Raw genomic sequence first — 22,420 nt, 5'->3', positions numbered from 1 at the left:
TGAACTGGGCAGGTGTCCAGGCAGGAAGAAAGAGCATGGGGAGATGGGTTCCTGCATTAATACACGGGTGCATAGTTGAAAGAACCCAGAAGGTTCCTCAGAGCCCACTCACCCAGGGAGTTAAGGAGGGCACAGGACATAGCTTAGCAGGGGTTACAAAGCACAGGCAAACGCCAGGGTTCCCAGGGGCTCACTGGCGCAGCCCCCCAGGCTCGTTTCTTGGTTGCTTGGGGCATACTTTATCTCCAGGTAAGAACTTTCAAGACATATTCAACGAGTCTGTGTGTTGGGAGTGCGTGGGCAGAAATGTCTAGCGCTGTCTTCTGTGCCCGACTGGTCAGGTGCCTCTAACCAGGTATAAGCCAGCGACCTACACATCCCTGGACGTGTGAACATGCTGGTCCTGGAGCCTCCAAGGTGTTTGCAACTTTGAACAGGACATGACACATCTCGAGCTCATCTACTCATCTGGATCTTGACCCAGAATCAGTACCAGACTTCCAGGTGTCCCTGCAGGTCAGCATAGAGCCATCCCAACACGGCTGTAAGATAACCCTGCTTCACGCAGTTATATGTAGGGGTGTCGATGGCGTACATAAGTAGGTTAAAAATAATGGACGCCAGAGTTCTCACTGTTAGAGAAGGGAGTTAACAATTAGGAGATGGAGAAAATGAGAATGAACCATGCAGTGTTGTATTGGAATCCATCTATTGGTGTGAACTTGGGATTCAAGTTCAGATGTGTGTGTACAGATCTGTACAGATGTGTGTGTGAGGAGTGAGTGTGTGTATTCTCTAATTCTGTGCACTGAGAATACTGAGCCCCCAAGTAACAGCGAGCACATCTAGTGCCCAGATTTTGGCTTGTAAGTACTATTTTCCACAGAATCAGCTCATTGGAGAAATGGCTGATTGATTCCAAGCCTGTGGCAGCAAAAGTACAAGATGAGCTTGACTGTCTCTTGCCAGAAAGCAGGGAAGTCCTCAGTGATGGGGACGCGTCAAAAGGACACCGGGACATTTGGTGAAACTTGGTTGGGGGCTGAGGATTAGATGGTAATGATGTATCATGCTCAGTTTTTGACTTTGGTGATTTTGTTGTGGTTTTGCAGGAAAATGTCTTTGTAGGAGTACCCTAAAGTTTATGGGACATCAAGCCAACAGCTTAATCTCAAATGGGTCAGGGCAGAAAAGCAGGTCTTTGCATTGTATTTTCTCTAACTTTGTGGGAGGTTGAACAAAAGAAAAACACTCAAAAATTGTGGTCAGCGATGATACCTATTTTTTTCAAGGATGCTGGGGTCCAACCCTGAGACCCTTCTTGAGAAAAAATATTTGTCTTATTATTCCTTTATGGAAAAAACTCTGTTGCATTAAAATAATGCATTAATGCAACTCTGTTGCATTAAAATAACGTTCTTATAGAAAGAATATTGGAAAAATTAAAAAAAAATTTAAATGTTTCTTCACTAATACATCTGCGTTTAAAATTGTAATATAAAGTATACTGTATAAAGTATACTGTATTTAATTAGTATATTTAGTATATTGTGTAAAATCATTTAGATTTTAATTTATATATAAATATTTAATTTATATAAATAGGTGTGTGTGTGTATATATATATATATATAAAATTTATATATATGCCCACAAAAATATACATATAGCTTGCTGACCACGCAGTGAAGTTTTAGAACCCAAAGTAGAAGGCAGGTCACTTTTTTCCGTCTGGCTTTTTTTTTTTCCGTTTCTTTCTTTTCTTCTTCTTCTTTTTCTTTTTTAAATGGATCTGTGTGTATATTTTCTTTCTTGGTAGTTGGAAAAACCTGTTTTTCTTTTTAAAGCAGACCTCATCTTTTTCAGCAGATTACGCCTCCATGATAACGTTCGAAATTGGTGAGCAATCTGCTGCTGCTTTGAAATATCAACCAAAACTTGTAGAGGAGCTTGTGGAAGGTTCTTACTGGAATCAGCTGAGAGCCTGTAGCAGCGGTTCGGGGTTGACCGTGGGCTCAGGGGCGGTAGGGTGACGTGGTCCCTGTCTCGACGCGATGGTTTGTTTAAGCGTGTGGGGAAGTGGGGGAGGAGCTGTCCCTCCCCGGGCTCTGGGCCGGATCTCCTGACCGGTCCCCTTAGTGAGATGGGCTCTTGAGGCTGGACCACTGGGCCAGGCCGCAGAGCGGCACTAACTGGGCCTTGTCGCGTTTGGCCCTGCGACATTAATGCCGTCAGTGCTGACTCGCTCTGCTCTGCTAATTGCATAGCTTTTCCTGATTTGGTTTAACATTGAGCAGACAGCCTTCTGTGAACCCCTGCTTCTGTTTTCTCGAGCGATAACACTCCAACCTGGGAAAATAACGTAGCGCTTCGCCTTGTGGGAGCGCAGGTGTGCTTTGGGCACATTAACTGACTGTGTGATTTCTCTGTTTCTTTTACAGTCACCCTGTCCCACGTCACACAGCTGGTCCTCAGCCACAACAAGCTAACGAGTAAGTCAGCGCCGTCCTGTTACACAACTTCTGACTTCTAGGGACTGTGGCGGTACTGCTGATTCTTCTGTCTTCCTTTACAGACACTAATGACAAGTGATTATTTAGGCAAACCGAGAGGTTACTTGGGTGACACTAAGGCACCTGAGCAGATGGTGGTCCTGTATTTGGTAGTTTGCTCTATTTTGAGGATTCTTCCCTATCATGTGTGTAAACTGCAGAAAGACAGTGACATTGTCTGGAAATGGTCCCCTTAGGGCATGGTAATTGCTACAGTGACCTGAAATGCTGAGACTTTCATTATTATTTAAAAAAAAAAAAACCTTATCAAAAAGGGGAGGGCTCCCCTGGTGGCACAGTGGTTAAGAATCCGCCTGCCAGTGCAGGGGACATGGGTTTGAGCCCTGGTCCGGGAAGATCCCACATGCCGCGGAGCAGCTAAGCCCGTGCACCACAACTACTGAGCCTGCACTCTAGAGCCCGTGAGCCACAACTCCTGAGCCCACGTGCCACAACTCCTGAAGCCCGCGCGCCTAAAGCCCGTGCTCCGCAACAAGAGAAGCCACCGCAATGAGAAGCCCGCGCACCGCAACAAAGAGTAGCCCCCGCTCACCACAACTAGAGAAAGCCAGTGCACAGCAACGAAGACCCAACGCAGCCAAAAATTAATTAATTAATTAAAAAAAAAAGTTAGAATAAGAGTTCTTTGCTTTCATTTATACTTTCTCCTCAAAAGGGGAAGATGTAACTGTTGCTATACTTTTCTTCCCTCCTTGATGGGGGGAGAAGAAAAGCCCAAAGTTGTAAAAATTATATAAACTTGCATCTGCGTTTTTCAAGTTCTTGAGTCTGGTTTCCAGGGAAAGTTGTCCTGGGCGTTGGCAGTGGTACGGTTAACGTATAGTCGATTTCATACCTCTTTGTAACGTATCTTCTGTGAATTATTGTGGGCCATTTTATTTATTTATTTCTTTATTTTTTTGTGGTACGCGGGCCTCTCACTGTTGTGGCCTCTCCCGTTGTGGAGCACAGGCTCCGGACACGCAGGCTCAGCGGCCATGGCTCATGGGCCCAGCCGCTCCGCGGCACGTGGGATCCTCCCGGACCGGGGCACGAACCCGCATCCCCTGCATCGGCAGGCGGACTCTCAACCACTGTGCCACCAGGGAAGCCCGCCATTTTATTTTTAGAGCTGTGGCTTTAAAGTTTTTAATGACAGGGACCCACTCTGCCCTCTGATTTCTAATTGACGGTCACTTCTTTGTGCTTGCCATATTTCCTGAAGGCTTGAATGATTTTTCTAATCATGTGGCCGGAATTTGTTAGGGAGCTTTCCACGTCCAGTGAAACGAAGCAGAATGTCATGTTGAGGGATTTGTGTCGCGAATTTATGTGTGTGTGTGTGCGTTACATACAGCTTGAAGCAATGTCACAGAGCTGTTGATTACTGAGAATGGAGTGGCAGTTAGGGCCCCTCGTGTGCAGCAGACAGGCATGTGAGTTCATTTTTAGCAAAAAGCACATGTTTGTATGGCAAGGGCAGAGGGGCACAATTGTCATGTTTGCGTATCGGGGGCTCCAGCAACTGAAAGTGAGACTGACAAGTGACGTGTGATCGTTATTGTAACAGGTAATATGCTGCCACTTTCATTGTTTTTGTAATAAACGGTTCTGCTCTTCACTGAGACCCTAATCCCAGTTCAGAGGGGATTTGCAGTTTGTTTTGGAGGGGGGACTGCATGATCCCTAAATTACCTGAGATTTTGTGAGCAGAAATTCCAGAAGCTGTCTGTCGTTTAGCTCATGAACATATTTCTTAATTGCCAAGCTTACTACTGTTGTTAGATCTTGCATCATCATCAGAGCAAAAGTTTCCATTTAAACAAGAAAGCCAAACATGTTTTATGCCTATTATACCATTAATTGATCTGGTTCTTAAAAAGTCTTTCAGGTGGTTGTAGTTTATTTCTTTTTAAATGTCCACAAAGAGAGAAATCTCAGGGATCAGGGGATCAATTTGTCTTTCCGGGCATGCAACATGAGGTTAATTTGGGTAGGCATAAATACAGTTAAATTGTGTCTGCTGCTGAAGAGGTTCGCTGTGAATGGATGCAAACTTTTTATTTATTTCTTCCTTTTTTTTTTTCTTCCCCTTTCTCCCATTTGAGACACTCTTGACCTAATCCAGTAAGCTCTAATTAATTGTCTTGGTAAATTCTGTTTCAAGCCACTGTGAGTGGTGTCAGTGACACCCGATCTGTTCCATCCACTAAGGTCAAATTAGCATCTTTTACTGTTTTTCTGGCATTTAAATGAATGGCTTTGCTATGGTTTTTCCAGTGTTTATAGTAAATATGTCCATTTGATGGAAATATAAATATGCATTACACGGAGGTGGGTGTGCCCACCCTCCTGTCACTTTTTATTGTAATCAGTGTCTTTCACTTTCCGTGGTCTTTAACGGGGACTGGCTGACAGCACCGCATTCAAACTCAGACTCAAAAGATAAACCCCTCAGCACTGCTTTCATCTTGAAAAAGTATGTGTGTTTTTCTCTTCGTGTGCCAGTTACACTGTCGTGATAGCTCCTCTTGTGTACTTAGGGACTGAATCACCAGCTTCGTCACACTGGGACCTTGATCTGGGGACAGCTCTCGACTCCACGGACCTGAGTCGGTATCTGTAGGGCCGTTGGAACAGTGTAGCACTCGCACCTTTTCCTGCTGGTGGTTTTGACATCAATGGGTCCACTCAACGCAGTACGACTGAGGCCACGTGGAAGGGGGAAGCGGGCTGATGACCCCTAAATTCCCCAAGATTTTGTGAGTGGAAATTCTTGACGTTTTCGACACAAGAGTTCGTAAACGTCTCTCAAAATTGTCAGTGTGATCGCTGTTAGAGGTTCCTCATTATGACAGCGACACGATTGACGATTAAACCTGGGGCTTGGGGCCCTGCTGATGGATTTTGGTGCAGTGATTGCGGGGTGACCCTGCCGGCAGCAACTTGCCCAGGTACACGTTCCCGCGATGCACGGAACGAGTGGGAGGCCGAGTTGCGAGTGAATCTTTTCCTTCTGCGTTTCTGCTGTGACTGGACAGGTAGCTCTCTGGGCACCGGAAGGAGGTGCTTTTCTGGCTTCAGAGGAAAGCTGAGGTTCTGACGCCAGGCCGCCCCGCCCCTCCCTTCCTCCCTTGCTGCCCCCCCCTCCCCCCCGCCTCCACCCTCCGCCCACCCTCCTCCCGCACCCCTGCCCTCCAGGGCCAACTGGAACTCTCTCTTCCCCCAATGCCTATTGTTCGTAGACTCTTGACACCAGCGTGGCCCTTCCTCGTCCTCCTGTTGCTTCCTGTTCCTTCCTCTCCAGATATACCTTAAGCTTTGTTGAACGCAGGGACCATGTCTTGTTCTTTTTTTTTCTTCATATTTATTTATTTATTTGGCTGCGCCGGGTCTTTGTGGCCACCTGCGGGCTCTTAGTTGCAGCGTGTGCACTTCTTAGTTGTGGCATGTGGACTCCTTAGTTGTGGCATGTGGGCTCTTAGTTGTGGCATGTGGGGTCTTAGTTGTGGCATGCGGGATCTTAGTTCCCCGACCAGGGATCGAACCTGGGCCCCCTGCATTGGGAGCACGGAGTCTTAGCCACTGGACCACCGGGGAAGTCCCTCTTATTCTTCTTTAAGGCCTGATGCTGAGTGCACAGCAGCTTCCCAGTCAGTCCTCATAGAAGGCAATAGTGGTTGATGGGAGGGGGCAGACAGAGGACCAGCAGGGCCAGGGGGGAAATAGCTGGCTTCTGTGAAGTGGTCAGTGTAGGAAGCTGATAGTTTCCTCAGGATCAGCTGGTTAACGGACTTGGTTAGCTGTGACCACTACACACTTCTGTTTCTTAACTACTTATAGGCTCACTTCAAATGTGCTGAACTGTGAGTGCTCTAAAGAAACAGAACCTCAGGTCCTAGAAATTGCTGTCTATGTCCCCTTTATAGGGGCCCTTTCATAGGTAAGGGATGATGTGCTGACATGGTACAGGCAGACCTCGCTTTATTGCACCTGGCAGACATTGCGTTTTTGTGGGGGAAATTGAAGGTCTGTGGCAACCCTGCGTCGAGCAAGGCTGTTGGCACCCTTTTTTTCCTACAGCATTTGCTTACCTCGTGTCTCTGCATCACACTTTGGTAACTCTCACAGTATTTCAAACCCTTCACCAGCAAAAAGATGACAGCTCGTTGAAGGCTCAGACGATGATGGTTTGCACTTTTTTTTTTTTTTTTAGCAATAAAGTACTTTTTAAGGTATGTACATTGTTTTCTAGACATAATGCTTTGCACACTTAATAGATGACAGGATAGTATAAACATAACTGTTACAGGCACCAGGAAGCCAAAAATTGGTGTGACTCAGTTTACAGCAGTAATCTCTTTATTGTGGTGGGTGGTCTGGAACCAAACCTGCATTGTCCCCAAGGTGTGCCTGTGCTCCTCGGGGACACCTAAGGACCCACGGTGGGGAAAGCGGGCATCATGACCACCCATGGGTGCTTTTTTCCACCCAGCGACCCTTGTGGGCTCAGCTGAGTTTCACTTCTCCAAAGGGAAGTGAAGACCTATACTATCCTGTGTCTTCGGGTTTGGAACCTGCTACTCTTTCACTTAGTTTTATATATTTAAGGTCCCAAATGATTTACTAATACTTTCATACAGTGAATTGTAGGTTAAGTTTCTTGAAGTTAGGAACCCTGTCATATGCTTATATATATTGTACCATCCCACAGCAGTGCCAGAAGTGTGCAGAACATGAAACAGACACTCAGTTAATGCCGGTTGATTAGTGGCTTGGTAGGTGGTGCGTGTTGCTAAGTCCCCGCAGTCCGAGATGATAGACTCAAGGGCTTGCCGCTCTCAGCGTGTCTAAGATGGGGATGCAGCATTATTTCAAAGGTGATCTTCCTGTGTCCCTGCTCTCCTGCCTTGGTGATGACCCTCCCTTGTAAATAAGCCAGGGTTAGATGAGTCTTTTTCAGTCTGCGCCTTATCTGATCCCTGGTTTTTATGGTATTTGGGAGTTTTAGCTTTGTAAATGTTTTTCTGCTTGTTTGCAGGCTTAAAGAGGAATTTCTTTTCTGAGACAACCATTTTAAGACTTGTCCACTAGAGGTCACTGTTGGGATACGTTACTTTTTTTTTTTCCTCCTCATTTTGTACTAAAAGATTAGAAATCAAATTTGTGTTGTCAGACGAAATTTTTTTGCAAGTTTCTCGGCTCCGTCCAACAGGGATGTTACTACTTCCATTTACATAATGCAGTTTTGCCATAATTAATGTAGATAAGGAGGTATGTTATTTTTCTGTTTGGCTCCCCAAATTTAAGTATGCATTCAGTGTCACGTGTCATTTTTAGTGTTTATTATGGCTACTTTCTCATGTTAGAAACTTTTCTTCCAGTCTGTTTAAAGTGAGAGGATTTTATCGCCTTTTATAGTAATTTTCGTATTGAGTATATATGAGATTTTTTTTCTCCTGTGGAAGAAAGAAGTTTAAAATATGTATGTATGTGACTAGATTTTAATTTAAAAATAACCGTGTATTTTGTGCATATTTAAACTGATTCTTCTACTGAATGCCACTGTGTAGGGAAGAGTACTATGCATTCTGAAATGAATTACATTCTGCGTCACTGATAAAACAGTCTCTGCGCATCAGTTTTTCAATGTGATGCTTTTCTTAATTTGAAAAAGAATTTTATTCTTACAGCCAAACCTATGTACAAATATTGCCAGCACCTTAAATGTGACAACAGTATTTATTTTCATTTTGTGACCCATGCATGTTAAGGACTAAACCCTCATCATTTTCTGCAAGATGCAAAGGAGGTCTTTTTGCTTTGTGCAAACACTGAACAACCAGCTCTATGTAAACCTTTCATAAGTGTGGGTCTCTGAATGTAATTGTTTAGTTTTATACTTTGAACTTTTAACTGTCATGTAAAACATTCTCTTGAGATATTAGCAGCTTTGCCAGCCATAACTGTGACCCTGTCTTGTCATTTAATGTGTCGGAAATGGCTAGGCAGGCAGTAAACCTAAGTGTGATGGCAAAACTTATTTCTTTTTTTTAACAGGCTATTTCTTATTAGTTATAGCTTATATATGAATTCAAAATTATAATGAACAAGAAAATAGTAGGGTATTTTCTTTAGTGATTTCAGTAACTTCTTTATAAAGATAATATTCTGAACACATGGAAGCTAATATAATGTTTTAAGATTTTATGCAGATATATATATTGATAGTATCTCTATGTACGTCTTATTATAAAGGAATTAAGGAACATGTTTTGCATGAAAATATTGCAGTCTCAAAATATGCAGGTCCAATTACAACGAAGAAAAGTGAGCAGTTTTTAGAAAGCATAATAAACTGAAACCCTTTTCGACAGACATAATAGATTGTTGAGATGAATGAGAAAACTTAACTGTCCCAACTTGTAAGAATGACCTTCACCAGTCTTCCAGCACCTTCCTGCTGCCAAGTGTCTAGTTATTTCCCCTTTCATAGATTATTTGTCATGCCTTATGCAAAAGTTCTTGTGCATGGCTTGTATGAAATTAAACTATGAGGGAGAATATGCAAAATAAATCGCCTCTCTGTCATGAATTTACCTTGTGACAGTATCAGAACAACTTGCTGTTTGCATTTTAACAGAGTACAAATGTATTTATAATACAGAGGCTTTGATCAATAGCTTATTTTTTTAATTAGTGCACATGCATCAATTTGTTCCTGTGCCATCATTTGAAAGATTGGATTCGAAAAAATGTATACATAGTTTTGAGCCAGACAAGCTATTAATCGAACAGTATCTTTCCGATGGTGCCACTGGCTAGGTACCATTTAAAAAATCGCCTGTAGTTGGGAGTTTGTTATTTTGGGTTTTCGTAAGGAAGCATGCAGGGCCGTCACATGGAAGCATCTGTTGGCCCCATGGTCCAGAACCAGCACAGTCCAAGACCAGCGGGTGAAGTTGGAGAAGGTGGGTTTCGACGCAGTTGTATCCTCCGCTCAGACACTTGTCATCCTCTGATCCCTTTCATGTCAGCCCCACCACCCCAAATGTACCTACTCTAGAATTCCTCTTCTTGGAGTCCTGCCCTGTGCTAAGAGGAAGCAAGCTAAGGGTAGTGTGTTAATTCTTCCACAGCAGATTTTTAAAGGGAACGACTTCACTTATGGGAATTTCAGAAAGGTGGCAGGCTGTGGAGATCATTATGTGCGAGCTGATGGAACCTGTCACTTTCCAAACCCTAGCTCACCCACCGTGGGGAGCTGATCTCGGAAAGGGTTTCTTTTACTATTTCTTTAAAATTTAAAAAATTAAAAAACATTTTTTTTGGAGTCTAGTTGATTTACAGCGTTGTGTTAGTTTCTGCTGTACAGCAAAGTGAATCAGTTACGCATGCACATATATCCTTTCTTTTTTAGATTCTTTTCCCATATAGGCCATTACAGAGAATTGAGTACAGTTCCCTGTGCGATACAGTAGGTCCTTATTAGTTATCTATTTTATATGTAGTAGTGTGTCTATGTCAATCCCAATCTCCCAGTTTATCCCTCCCCCCGTCCCCTTCGGGTAACCATAAGATTGTTTTCTACAGCTGTGATTCTATTTTGTAAATAAGTTCATTTGTACCGTTTGTTTTAGATTCTACATGTAAGTGATATCATACGATATTTGTCCTTCTCTGTCTGACTTACTTCACTCATTATGACAGTCTCTAGGTCCATCCATGTTGCTGCAAATGGCATTATTTCATTCTTTTTAATGGCTGAGTAGTATTCCATTGTATATATGTACCACATCTTCTGTATCCATTCCTCCATCAATGGACATTTGGGTTGCGTCCATGTCCTGGCTATCTTTTACTATTTATAATAGAACGCTCAAACGGAATTTATCTACCAGCAGAAGTTTCTATGTAAATCATCTGACTCTGTCTTCTAGGTAATGTGTGTGTACATGTGTATCATGGTGGCGGGGGGAGCAGATATTCTAAAAGGTGCAATACTTGGTGATATACGTTCTTTTAGAGCAGTTCTTGACATTTCATAACTCACCGTTTTTAAGAATAGGGTGAAAGCCTTGTCCATGATTCCTAGAAAATCGCACATAATCCTTATATTTTCAGCAGGTTTGTAGATCCTGTTAAAACCATCCATGAATTTTTTAGGGGCGCGTGGAGCTCAGATTTAGAAACCTTGAGTAGGGGAGGGATAACATTAGTATATTTGCAGTGTGGATACACCAATCCTGTATCTTAGAGGGGATGTTTCCTGGAAATATGTGCAAAACTTCAAAAAGGTGATTTTTAAGGCATGTGAAACTCCTTCTTTTTATGGTAGCTTCTAAAAAGCGCTCATAAGCTACATCTGATTTACATGCTTCAACTTAAATTTTATGAAATAAGAATTTGTAATCTACGCGGGCCTCTCACTGCTGTGGCCTCTCCCGTTGCGGAGCACAGGCTCCGGACGCGCAGGCTCAGCGGCCATGGCTCACGGGCCCAGCTGCTCCGCGGCATGTGGGATCTTCCCGAACCGGGGCACGAACCCGTGTCCCCTGCATCGGCAGGCGGACTCTCAACCACTGCGCCACCAGGGCAGCCCCTAGAATTTGTAATCTTGAGTGACACACACATGCAGGCAGACCTCCTTTTATTGTACTTTGCCTTATTGAGCTTCACTGATACTTTGTGTTTTTACAAATTGAAGGTTTGTGGCAGCCCTGCACTGAGCAACTCTGTTAGCACCATTTTTCCAACAGGGTTTGCTCACTTCGTGTCTCTGTGTCACATGTCAGTAATTTTCACAATATTTCAAACTTTTTCTTTATTATTAAATCTGTTACGGTGGTCTGTGATCAGTGATCTTTGCTATCACTGCTGTAACTTGTCGAAGGCGCAGATGATGGTTGGCTCTTTTTAGCAATAAAGTATTTTTTCACTAAGTTAAGATTTTGTTTTTTTTTTTTTTAGCAATAATGCTGTTGCACACTTAATAGACTACAGTATAGTGTAAACATTTGTACGAACTGGGAAACTCACTTTATTGTGGTGGTATGGAACCGAACCCGCAGTATCTCCGAGGTATGCTAGTAGTGTGTGTGTGTGTATATATATATATGTTTTCTTCAACTCCAGTAGAACATCGAGAAAGCCTTTCTGTTCTCAGTTTTTCTTTCCCATTGTCAGTCAGCTTAACAGGACAGAACACCGCTCTGATACGATGGACCACGAGTTAACAAACTCGTCGACCCGTTTTCTCCTGCTTTGGATCTGAACTTTCTTGTCTAACCTTCTGCTGTGCCTTTAGGCTTTTCCCGCCTGTGTAGCCTCTGTTGCAGTCGCCTGATTCCTAGCAGAAGTGCCTGCCCTTCTCTCCCAGTCGTGCTCATCCTTCCAGAAGTTGAGACGCATTCTCATCTTTCTCCGTAAAGCCCTTCTTTCCGGCCAACTGTGCGGGGACTAAAGGATAAGGTGTCCACAGCGTTTTCGCTTCGAAAGACCACATCCCCCAGAGACCGTGACCTGAGTGTGGAAGGAAGGGTTGGCTTTGGAGGGCTTGCTCTGTATCTGGGGGGGCGGCAGGCTTCACATGGTTGAGGAACCTGAGCTGGAGGTTGGGGGCCTCACTCTGGCTTTGAGCCTCTGTGCTCCCCCTTCCTTCCCCTGCTGCCTCCCCCGATGATGTCCGTGTGCAGTAACGCCCCGCTCCAGGGAATCTCGGAGCTCTGTGGACCAGATGTTGGCCCTGGACCATCACTTGTTCAAACAGAACAGCAGGGAGCCTCCCCAGCGTTAAAGGCATAGTCATGATCAGAAGGGGAGTTGACAGAGGTACAGTGTGGGTTTTCCAGCCCCGGGAATCTTCCTCCACCCCCTTTCCTTCTGCCTCGTGTACCCCTTCATCACCACCGGAACGTAAGGCAAGGAAGGAAGAGAAGCAGCCCTGTGTGGCTGCCCTCTTACTGAAGTCATTCTTTTTTTTATTTTTTATTGAGGTCTAGTTGATTTACAATCTTGTGTTAATTTCTGCTGTACAGCAAAGTGATTCGGGTATGCATAGATGTGCATTCTTTTTCATATTCTTTTCCATTGTGGTTCATCCCAGGATATTGAATGTAGGTCCCTGTGCTCTACGGTAGGACCTTGTTACATATCCATTTGCTGAAGTAATTCTTAATTGTGAAAGAAGACATGAACTGTTGGCAAAGTGCTGTGTGTGTGTGAGAGAGAGGGAATTGGATTTGTCCAGTCTCCCTCTTAATAACTGAGGATTGAGAGAGTGTGTGTAGAATACTACATTGTAATAATTTTTAAAGTTTAAGAGCCTAGATAGCTCTTTCTGTGTCCCTGAGCCTGCTTTCTGCATTGATGGATTGAAATGTATTCAGTGGTCTTTTCTTTCTCGCTCTTTTCCGTGTTTCCAGACTTCTTAGGCATCTTTGCTAGAGGACGGAACCTCCACCCTTTTCTGGTCCTTCACTGGGTGTCACCTCCTCCCAGGCCTTTGAAGGTCACTGCCTTTCCGCTTGGTGCTGCTGCTTCAACCCAGCTCCCAAATTAAAGCTATTTCTTGATGTCCTGCCTGGTTGCTGCTGTAGCCCCTCTGCGCTGGAGTGTGATTTCGCAGGTGTGTTCCTAAAAGAATTCACGGTCTGGGAGGACACCTGAAAACTGCATGGACCATTCCTTGGTTCCTTCTGGGAACTTTAATGCAAGATTCAGACATCAGCTAAATTTTGCATCCTCAGAGGAGCAGAAATCCATGCTTGTCAGCTTTTTAGAGGATTTGTTTGGCTGTGTGTACACACTTTTTAGACCCCAGGGATAGATATTTTTGCATGTTAGACTTTATACTATAAAATCTGCCTTACTGCTTGCTTGTAACTTTTTCCCGTAATTTTTGTATACTTGATTATTCTCACTGTTGCTGAAACAGTGGGACCATTTTTTTTTTTTTTTTTGCAGTAAATTAAGTCAGGGATAGTTTTGGTTACTAAAACTACTTGAGCTGCAGAATCTTACGGAAGCCCATGATAGGATACACTAAGTATGTCCTTCTGGGTGTGGGTGCTCGGTAAGTACCGTTGATTAACGGAAAGCATCATTTTTGTCACTTATTATGCTAATAATATTTGGGGCATCTTGGCCATTGTTGGGTGGCTATTTAGCTATTTCATTTTTACCTTGAGGAACATGTAGATCATGTTAAATGAGAATTTGCTTTACTGTTCCATAATCTTTATGTTTTTAAATAACCTGTAACTCCCCTAATTCAGTGTTTTAATAGCTGCTCTGGGGGAGATCCCGTAAAACCTATAAAGCTGGTTATCATCAGTATACCTTTGAACTTCAGATTCTTATACTAAGATATCATTAGTTCATTATCCACCTCGCGTCTTTGGCCGGAAAACAAAAGTCATTAATCACGATAGGTACAAATGACCTTTTTTTTTGCATATAAAATTCTGAAGAGCGTAATTATTTGCAAGAGTGAGGAGATTCTTCTTTACATGCAATCGTTAAAATGGCATTCAGGACGGTGATTCCTAATTTGCTGAGAGAATTGGCATCTATATAATTAGCCTAGACATTACCTCTGTGGTGTGAATAGACTAGTGCCTTCCAGCTAGTGTAGCCAAGGATGAAGAGGGCTTTCCTTTTACTCTGACCAAGAATGGCCCAATTCAGATTTCACATAGTTTGACATTTCATATAGTTTCTGGTACTCTGGTGTCTTCCCACCCGGGTGAAGGGGGATGCTTGTTAGCCAATTTCATATTCATCAAATATGGGGGCAAAGCAGTGTCTGCTTTCACCATTGCTTCTCAAATGGTGTTCTTCCCCCACTGACTGCCTAACACATAATCTCACTCATTTTCACGTATGCTGATGTTTTCGGTCATTTTTCTAATAACTTCACTGCAGCCGTGTAACTCAAGGATCGGCGTAACGGGCCCCGTTTGAATTTTCTTCTACCCTCCCTTCCTCCTTTGTTAAAGAAATTTCATACAGCAGCGGAAGCATGTGACAATCTGACTGGGCATTTTTATTTGTTATGACGACAGACAAAAATCTCCAATTTTCTTGGGCTACATCGCATGGCTTGTAGGTTCTTAGTTCCCCAACCAGGGATTGAACCCTCACCCTCGGCTGTGAAGGCGCTGAGCCCTAACCACTGGACCGCCAGGGAATTCCCTCAGGTCTCCTATTGTTAGTATAAATATGTCAGGTTTGGGGAAGCAGTGCTATTGAATTTATTTTGCTTTACCTTATCCCAGGTGGGATCTTTGGGCATTGTTTGGCCCGTGGGTCAGGGGCACTTTGGTGTTCCTGGAAGTGAGCCCGAGATGGTAGCATTTCACCCCTGGCAGTGCAGGGCGCATGCGCATCACCGGGTTGTGTCTTAGTCTCCGTCTCGCTGTGGGCCGTGGCTCCCATCAGGTCCCTGCTCTGAGGCTCCCTCTTCTTGCACATGGGGCGGCCGGCATCCCACTGCTTTCCCATGAAGGAGGCAATGGCTGAGCCACTAATTTGGGGTTTCAAAGAGGCATGCGGGCAGGGACCCCTGGTTTCCACACTCTGGTCTAGTTCTGCTCCTTTGCAGGAATCGTCAGAGCCGAAACCAGTCTGGGTGACGCTGTAGGAAGAGCTGTCAGGGGAGTTCAGTGGAGACGGTGGGGAGACTTCACAAGAACCTCCACGTGTTCCAGCAGCTTCCGGGCTCCCGGCAGCTGGGGCCTGCTCTCTTCCTCCCCTCTTGTAGCTGAAGGGGACCCTGTTTTCAGCGCGGACCAGATGGTTCTAAAGACCAACGCGTGACCCCCCGGCCCTTCCGTGGGCTGCGCTCAGGTGAGCGCCTGTCCTTCTGGGTCGCGTGGTGCCTGTCACCCTTCACGGTTTAGCTTCTTTGCCTTGGGGGCCGCAAGATGCTCTTGCCGGGTCGGCTGCAGCCCAGCTGGGTTGCCTCTGCCATCGCTGGTGCCCACTGCTCTGCAGTGACCCACGGGGTTTCCAAGGCCAGAGGTACAGCGAGTGGCACCTCGCCGTGGGAGCACACGCGGGAGTGGTGAGCTGCTGCCGGGGGACTTGGTTTCGTGGATTAGGGGATGCGGTGCTCTTTCCCCCTTGAGCGTCATCCATACTACCCGGCACTGATTTCGCGGGAATGAGCTGTGTGGGAAAGCAGACGGTGATGGGAAGTGGTTTGGTTGCAGCCCCCAGGTTGGGTGCTTTCGCCACCTGAAGTGTCTTTCATTTTTGTTTTTCTCCCATTTTCTCAGCCCCTAGTCTCAGTAGCTCACTGGGGTGGCAGAGGAGTCCTAACTGGGATCCGATTGGTTATTATAACCTTATTCCTCATGAGTGTGTGCTGTAAGGGACGTACGTATTGGATTCATGATTTTCATGTCACCACTGACTTTAAAGTTTTCTGATCCAAAATAGGGTTCCCAGACCATCATCGTCGCCATCCCCTGGGAACTTGTTGGAAATGCAGATTGTTGGACCTCACCCCAGACTACTGAGTTGGCAGCTCTGGGGTACCCCCCCAATATGTGTTTTAACAAGCCCTCCAGTAATTCTGGTGTACATGAGGGTTTGAGGCCCACTGCTTTATATATTTATTTTAAAAACTTTATTGGAGAACAGTTGATTTACAGTGTTGTTTCACGTGTACAGCAAGGTGGTTCAGTTATACATATACACATATTCATTCTTTTTTAGATTCTTTTCCCATGGAGCTAGTTGCAGAATATTGAGCAGAGTTCCCTGTACTCTACGGTAGGTCCTTGTTGGTTATCTGTCTTATATATAGTGGTGGGTTTGTGTGGTCATCCCAAGCGTCTGGTTTATCCCCGCCACACACACACACATCTCCCCTCTGGTAGCCATAAGTTTGTTTTCAATATCTCTAAGTCTGTTTTTGTCTTGCAGATAAGTTCATTTGTTTCTTTCCTTCCTTCCTTCCTTCGTCCCTCCCTCCCTCCCTTCCTTTCTTATTAGTTTCCGGAGGCCCCCTGTGTTAGAGCAGTGCTGTCCAGCAGAAGTTTGCAGTGATTGGAATGTGCTGTATTTGTGCTATCCAGTATGGTAGGCACGAGCTACATGTGGCTGTCAAGGTCTTTAAATGTGGCTACTGTGACCAAGCAACTGAATTACTGATTGTATTTCATGTCAACTAATCTAGGTTTAAATTTATTTATTCTTCTTCTTCTTTTTTTTTTTAAATACCTTTATCCAGTTTCCTCAGCTCCTACCCCACCACCTCAGGACCACTGGTGACCACAATTCTGATCTCTTTTGCTTTGAGGTTTTCTGGTGTGTTTTGTTGTTGTTTTGTTTTTACAGATTCCACATGTAAGTGAGATCATACAGCATTTGTCTCTCCCTGTGTGACTTACTTCACTTAGCATAATGCCCTCAAGGTCCATCCATGTTGTTGCACATGGTAGGGTTTCCTTTTTTATGGCTAAATAGTATTCTGTTTGTTTGTGTGTGTGTGTGTGTGTGTGTGTGTGTGTGAGAGTGAGAGAGAGAAAGAGAGAGAGAGAGAGAGAGAGAATGAATGTCTATGTGTCACATTTTCTTTATTCATCTGTCAACAGACAGCTAGGTTGTTTCCATATCTTGGCTGTTGGGAATAATGCTGCGGGGAACATGGAATGCAGACTCTCATTGACATAGTGATTTTGTTTTCTTGGATTAAATACCCGGAAGTGGAATTGCTGGATCATATGATAGTTGTATCTTTAATTTTTTGAGGAACCTCCATCCTCTTTTTCCCTAGAGCCTACGCCAACTTACATACCCGTTCTAGATTGATTGATTCATTCATTGATGTACGCATTCATTCATGCTGAGCCTCTCGGCACGCGGAATCTTAGTTCCCTGACCAGGGATCAGACCCGTGCCCCCTGCAGTGGAAGCGTGGAGTCTTAACCACTGGACCGCCAGGGAGGTCCCCCCACTCTAGCTTTAAGTTGAAATAGCCACACATAACTAGTGGCTGCATCCTGACCCGCCCAGCCCCAGAGCATCTTCTGCTGTTTATCGTTGTGTGAATTAACTCCTAAAAGCCTTTAAGAAAATATGTTACTGATTGTGCGATGGTTAATTGTATATTCTAGAACAAAATGCTCTTAGAGCGAAGCTCCAGTTGCTACAACAATAGTTGATTTAGGTTCTTACGTTGGAGAAATGGTTGGCTGCTGTTAGCTAGTGGGGGAAGCATGTTCCTGAAGGTGACATTGATTTTGTGAATACGCTTCATCTGTGCAGCGTCCGGTGGCCGTACCTCTCCTGCACGTAACCGAAGAGGCCAGATACATGTCCTTTCAGGAGGAGTTACGCGCTGTTCACGAGTAACGCTGGGTCAGTGGTTCTTAGGGTTGGACCTCTGGTCTGTCTGCTGTGTCCATCCAGTGCCTCCTGCCCCAGGGAGCTTTGTAAAGAGATGTTCATGGAGATCAGGCGAGCCCCGTTTTGCCCGCCGTCCCCGAGCCCCCCAGGCACTTCAGGTTTCCTGTCGTGGAACCACTCAGAAACCGTGCAGTGGCTGATTACTGAGTCTGGGCCGGTACATGGTTCTCTAGAAGAAACTCTAGAATAATTTTCAGGTTGTTAGATTGAGAAGGACTTGAAGGAAGAGAGGGTCTTCCTGGGCTTGTTAGTCTGAATAATTACAAATGCCAGAAGATAACGCCGAGATCAGTCTCTGGGCATACGTAATTCCTGGGGGACGTGACGTCATCTTTGTCCCCTTTTGCAAAGCACGGCAGGCGCTCTGGGCCTAGAGCATCCCCAGCGGTCACCGATCCTCTGACCAAAGCAGAGAGTGGCATGTAGGAGACAGGGCACACCTGAGAGTCCTTAGGGGCCTTTCTGCAACCTCCTCTAGCAACTGAATTCTCAAAATTGAAGCAGCCATCGTTGGTTAGACAGAAAATGATACCGAATTCTCTGTCATAAGCAAAGTTCTGCATGGCGGAGCTTCCTAACTGAGGGCCCCGTTTGTTGCATTATTTAAACCCATATCATTGATTTTCACAATCCAGCTCTTCTTAGAATCCTAGAATGCTACAGCCAGGCGGAATGGAATGTAGACATGGTCATCATCCAGTCTTCTTTTTTTTACTGGAGGAAACGGATGCCCAGAGAGGTTGTGAGTTGAGTTAAGGACACACAGCAGCTTCAGGGCTGATCGGGGAGTTACAGAGCCAGCCCGGGATGAGCAGGCCAGGCCTCCTGGGTTCTTCCATTACACGGCCCCTCTGTTTCTTTTGTGGACTCAGCTCCTTGTTGTCTGTAGGCTGCGTGTGTACTGCTGGGGGGTCATGGTCAGAAGCTGGACAGATGGATGGAAAAGGAACATTTCAGATGCATGATAAGAAATATATTGATGCTCACTGCTTAGTTATATTGTATGTATTTTTATTTATTTTTTATTTTTGGCTGCATCGGGTCTTCGTTGTTGCGTGCGGGCTTTCTCTAGTTGCAGCAGGCGGGGGCTACTCTTAGCTGCGGTGTGTGGGCTTCTCATGGCGGTGACTTCTCTCGTTGCGGAGCACAGGCTCTAGGTGCACGGGCTTCAGTAGTTGTGGCTCAGGGGCTCTAGAGCGCAGGCTCAGTAGTTGTGGCGCACGGGCTTAGTTGCTCCGTGGCATGTGGGATCTTCCTGGACCAGGGCTCGAACCCATGTCCCCTGCACTGGCAGGCGGATTCTTAACTATTGCGCCACCAGGGAAGTCCCTGCTTGGTTATATTTTAAAATGCTGCTTCTTGCTAGCATGTCACGTAGCTGTTTTGAAAATTCCACCAGGATATTCTGACTGGTGACACATTGCTGCTCCCTTTTTATAATAGCTTCTCGTAAAGTGTTCGTGGATCTCTGTGTATGGTTTAGTTACTGCACAGCTGTTACTCATATTGTTAACTGGTTTTTTTTTTGTGGACAGTTTTGTGGGGATTGGTTTGCTTTCCAAGCACTAGACCTGTCTCCATTGATGACTCTGATACCCCTTCTTTTGTAACTTACTTTCTTTAAATAGCATGCCTCTGTTACTTTATCCCAAAAGTATTGAAACGCTAGGCGCTAAAAGTTTATGCTTCTGTGCACAGAATAGCCTTCTCTAAATGTTTGTCGAAAGAGCAAAGGTTATCCCATCCAGATAGGTCTGAAGGTCAGTTTCTTTTGGATTTAACTATGGCGGGGAGGGGGCTGGTTTCTGTAGTTTAGGAAGACTTAGCTGTGTAAGTTTTTCCCCTTCTCATTTAAATGGAGTCTTTAGCAAAAAATTCACATGCGCACCAGAAATCTGGGAGAGGTTGAGTAAAGCGAATGTGGGGTTATTGTTTGTGTCCACAAAACAAAGCCCTAAATCACATTTAGCATAATTTGTGGTTTTAAATTGGACTGATTTAGCAAGGAGAGTGAAATAATCTCTCATCCTGTCAAAAAAGGCGATACCTTCGGACCAGCATTTAATTGCATTGGCAAAGTAACTTCAGGAAGGTGGCAGTAATTCTGGCTGCATTATTCTTGGTTTGTGGTCAAACAGAGACCATCATTTTCTCCTGGTTGCACTAACTTTCTTTATTGCTCTTCAGACTAATTAGATGAATGCACAGGAAGAGAAGCGTAATGGTAGCTGGAGGGTGAACGGGGAAAGGGTGAAGTTTCTGAGCAGGGCTGTAACCATCTGTAGATTTGCACTTTACACACTTCAGGGTCCAGGTAGAGAGAACAGGTAAACGAACACCTAGAAACCTAGTAGGTACAGCCTGATGAACTTGTTCGCGGTCGTTTACACAAAGTGAATACCATTCATTCCCGCAAAAGTGTGTTATTGATGACACAGCTAAAGACATATGCTTTTGCAGCCGTATCGTACAGATAGGGCTCACCCGCATTCACGACGCCGTAAATATCTCAGGTGTCTGTCTGGGAATGTTACGCACACCTTGGTCGTGGTTCTAAGCAAAGTGCCCCCAGGTTTCCCCAGTCTTCTGGGGCACCCCTGGAGGGGGGTGTTGGGATGGGAATAAGATGTACTGACATAAGGCATAACACTTTCTTCTCTTGTACCCAAGGGCTTTGTCCATGGTTTCAGTTACCTGAATAGTCTTGGTATTAAGAGTTTACATGAACCGTGGATGAGCTGGTGGCCCGTAACCAGTGTTTGTAGAAAGACTGAAGCAGCAATGGGGTAGATGAAGTACAGTCTGTTGCAAGGCTTTCCGCTGAGAGTACTTTTGAGGTAAAGATGCCTTTGGCTTTTACATTTGTATTGGCAGGTGTATACTCTAGGGAGGGAAGAACCTTTCAGCTCCCCCATGGTTTATAAAGTAAACCACTCTTGACCTGCAGACTCATATTCATATCGTGCTACTGAGTTCATTTTTCATACGGCTGTATAACAGTGCTGTGATACGTTGCCAACCTGATATAAGGGTGTGTGTGTGTATTGATCAATGTGCGAAGGCCAGAGGCCAAAATCAGAAACTAAGTAGGTGGACTGTTTCATCATTCACGGTTGAGTTTAAAAATCATTGTGGTTGAGTCCAGTGTTAAGAGAACAGCTCTTCAGATAACAGATTATTGAAACAGCTGATGATACATTACTCGGGAAGGGATTTGGAGTTTGCTGACTCTCATTTGGCGGAGATGTGAGGAAACCAAAAGGAAGAAGACAATTAGTAGTCATTACATGACAACAATAAAAGTATAATTTTACATCTAAGAGAGTAAATCTTAAGAGTTCTCGTCACAAGGAAAGACATTTTTTTCCTTTTTCTTTTCTTTTGTACCTTTGTGAGATGATAGATGTTCACTAACCTTATTGCGATAATCATGTTGTAAGTCAAATCATTATGCTGTCCACCTGAAACTTATACAGGGCTGTATGTCAGTTGTATCTCAATAAAACTGGAAGGAAAAAAAATTAAATTATAAAAATAGAAGTATGTAATGCTCTGTAATGTTCACTCATAGACTGTTTATGGCACAGAAATTCTCTTCTTCCCTTTAAAGAAACATTTCTATGTCTACCGGGTGGTGAGCTACTACCTAAGAAACACCTACAGAAATTAAGTAAGATGTATATACGTGAACAAGATGGTCATGCTGGAGTTTCATCTTTCATTTGAAAGGAAAACAAATGTTCCTGCATTCACACTCAGCGTTTCTGTCTCCGTAGCTGTGCCGCCAAACATAGCAGAACTGAAGAATTTGGAAGTGCTTAACTTTTTTAATAACCAGATTGAGGAGCTGCCCACGCAGATCAGCAGCCTTCAGAAACTCAAACACCTGAACCTGGGGTGAGTCTCCTGAAGGGGAAGGGAAACTGAGAAGAGGAGGGGCTTAAAAAGGGGTGTGGCCAAGGGCGAGGGCGGGGTTTGCCATTTATAGGATTACATAGGAGAAGCTGATTTCTAATTTCTCTCTGTACTTTAGGTTTTTAAAAATGTTTTATTGTTTTAATACATCCTTCCAGTGGCCTACATTAGCGCATATCTATTCGCGCACTAATTGAGAAGCTAATTGTTGCAATAAGGGAGTCTTTTTTTTTTTTTTTTTTTGTACTGTATTTTGTTTCCAACAAAATTTTATTTCCATTATGTTGACCGGGAAGGGCCCTATTTGCATAGCTAGCAGGAACTGTGCAGACCAATTGTAATATGCTTTATTTTTTTCTCTCTGTGTAGTGTAGAAATAGTGTCCAAAGCACCTTCCTTATCTACGGACGGGAGGATACATTTCCCAACACTGCTTCATTGATTCTTACAATTTTTCTTTTTTATAGTCGAGATGTTATAATCCTGTGTTTCTCTTTATACAAAGGTGAAGAGAGGAGTTCTGATTCAGCTGAGGT

General features: G+C 44.4%; 1 protein-coding gene across 4 annotated transcripts in view; it reads left to right on the top strand.

The window, feature by feature from the left end:
* The window catches only part of RSU1 (Ras suppressor protein 1), a gene marked incomplete at its 3' end in the record, with an annotated part of 194,645 nt that overhangs the window by 21,231 nt on the left and 150,994 nt on the right, over positions 1–22,420 (top strand). For 2 of the 4 annotated variants that reach the window (XM_082845147.1, XM_082845148.1), the window contains exons 3-4: positions 2,442–2,492; positions 21,746–21,866. In XM_082845147.1, the coding sequence (XP_082701273.1) occupies positions 2,442–2,492; positions 21,746–21,866 (172 nt within the window). The remainder of the gene's footprint in view (positions 1–2,441; positions 2,493–21,745; positions 21,867–22,420) is intronic. The other 2 variants (XM_082845149.1, XM_082845150.1) reach the window with 1 other exon arrangement.

This window comes from Leucopleurus acutus, assembly GCF_964270905.1.
Source record: "Leucopleurus acutus genome assembly, chromosome: 1".
Classification (NCBI taxonomy): Eukaryota; Metazoa; Chordata; class Mammalia; order Artiodactyla; family Delphinidae; genus Leucopleurus; species Leucopleurus acutus.
Note: the sequence above shows the minus strand (reverse complement) of the source record. Positions and strands in the feature narration are given on the sequence as shown.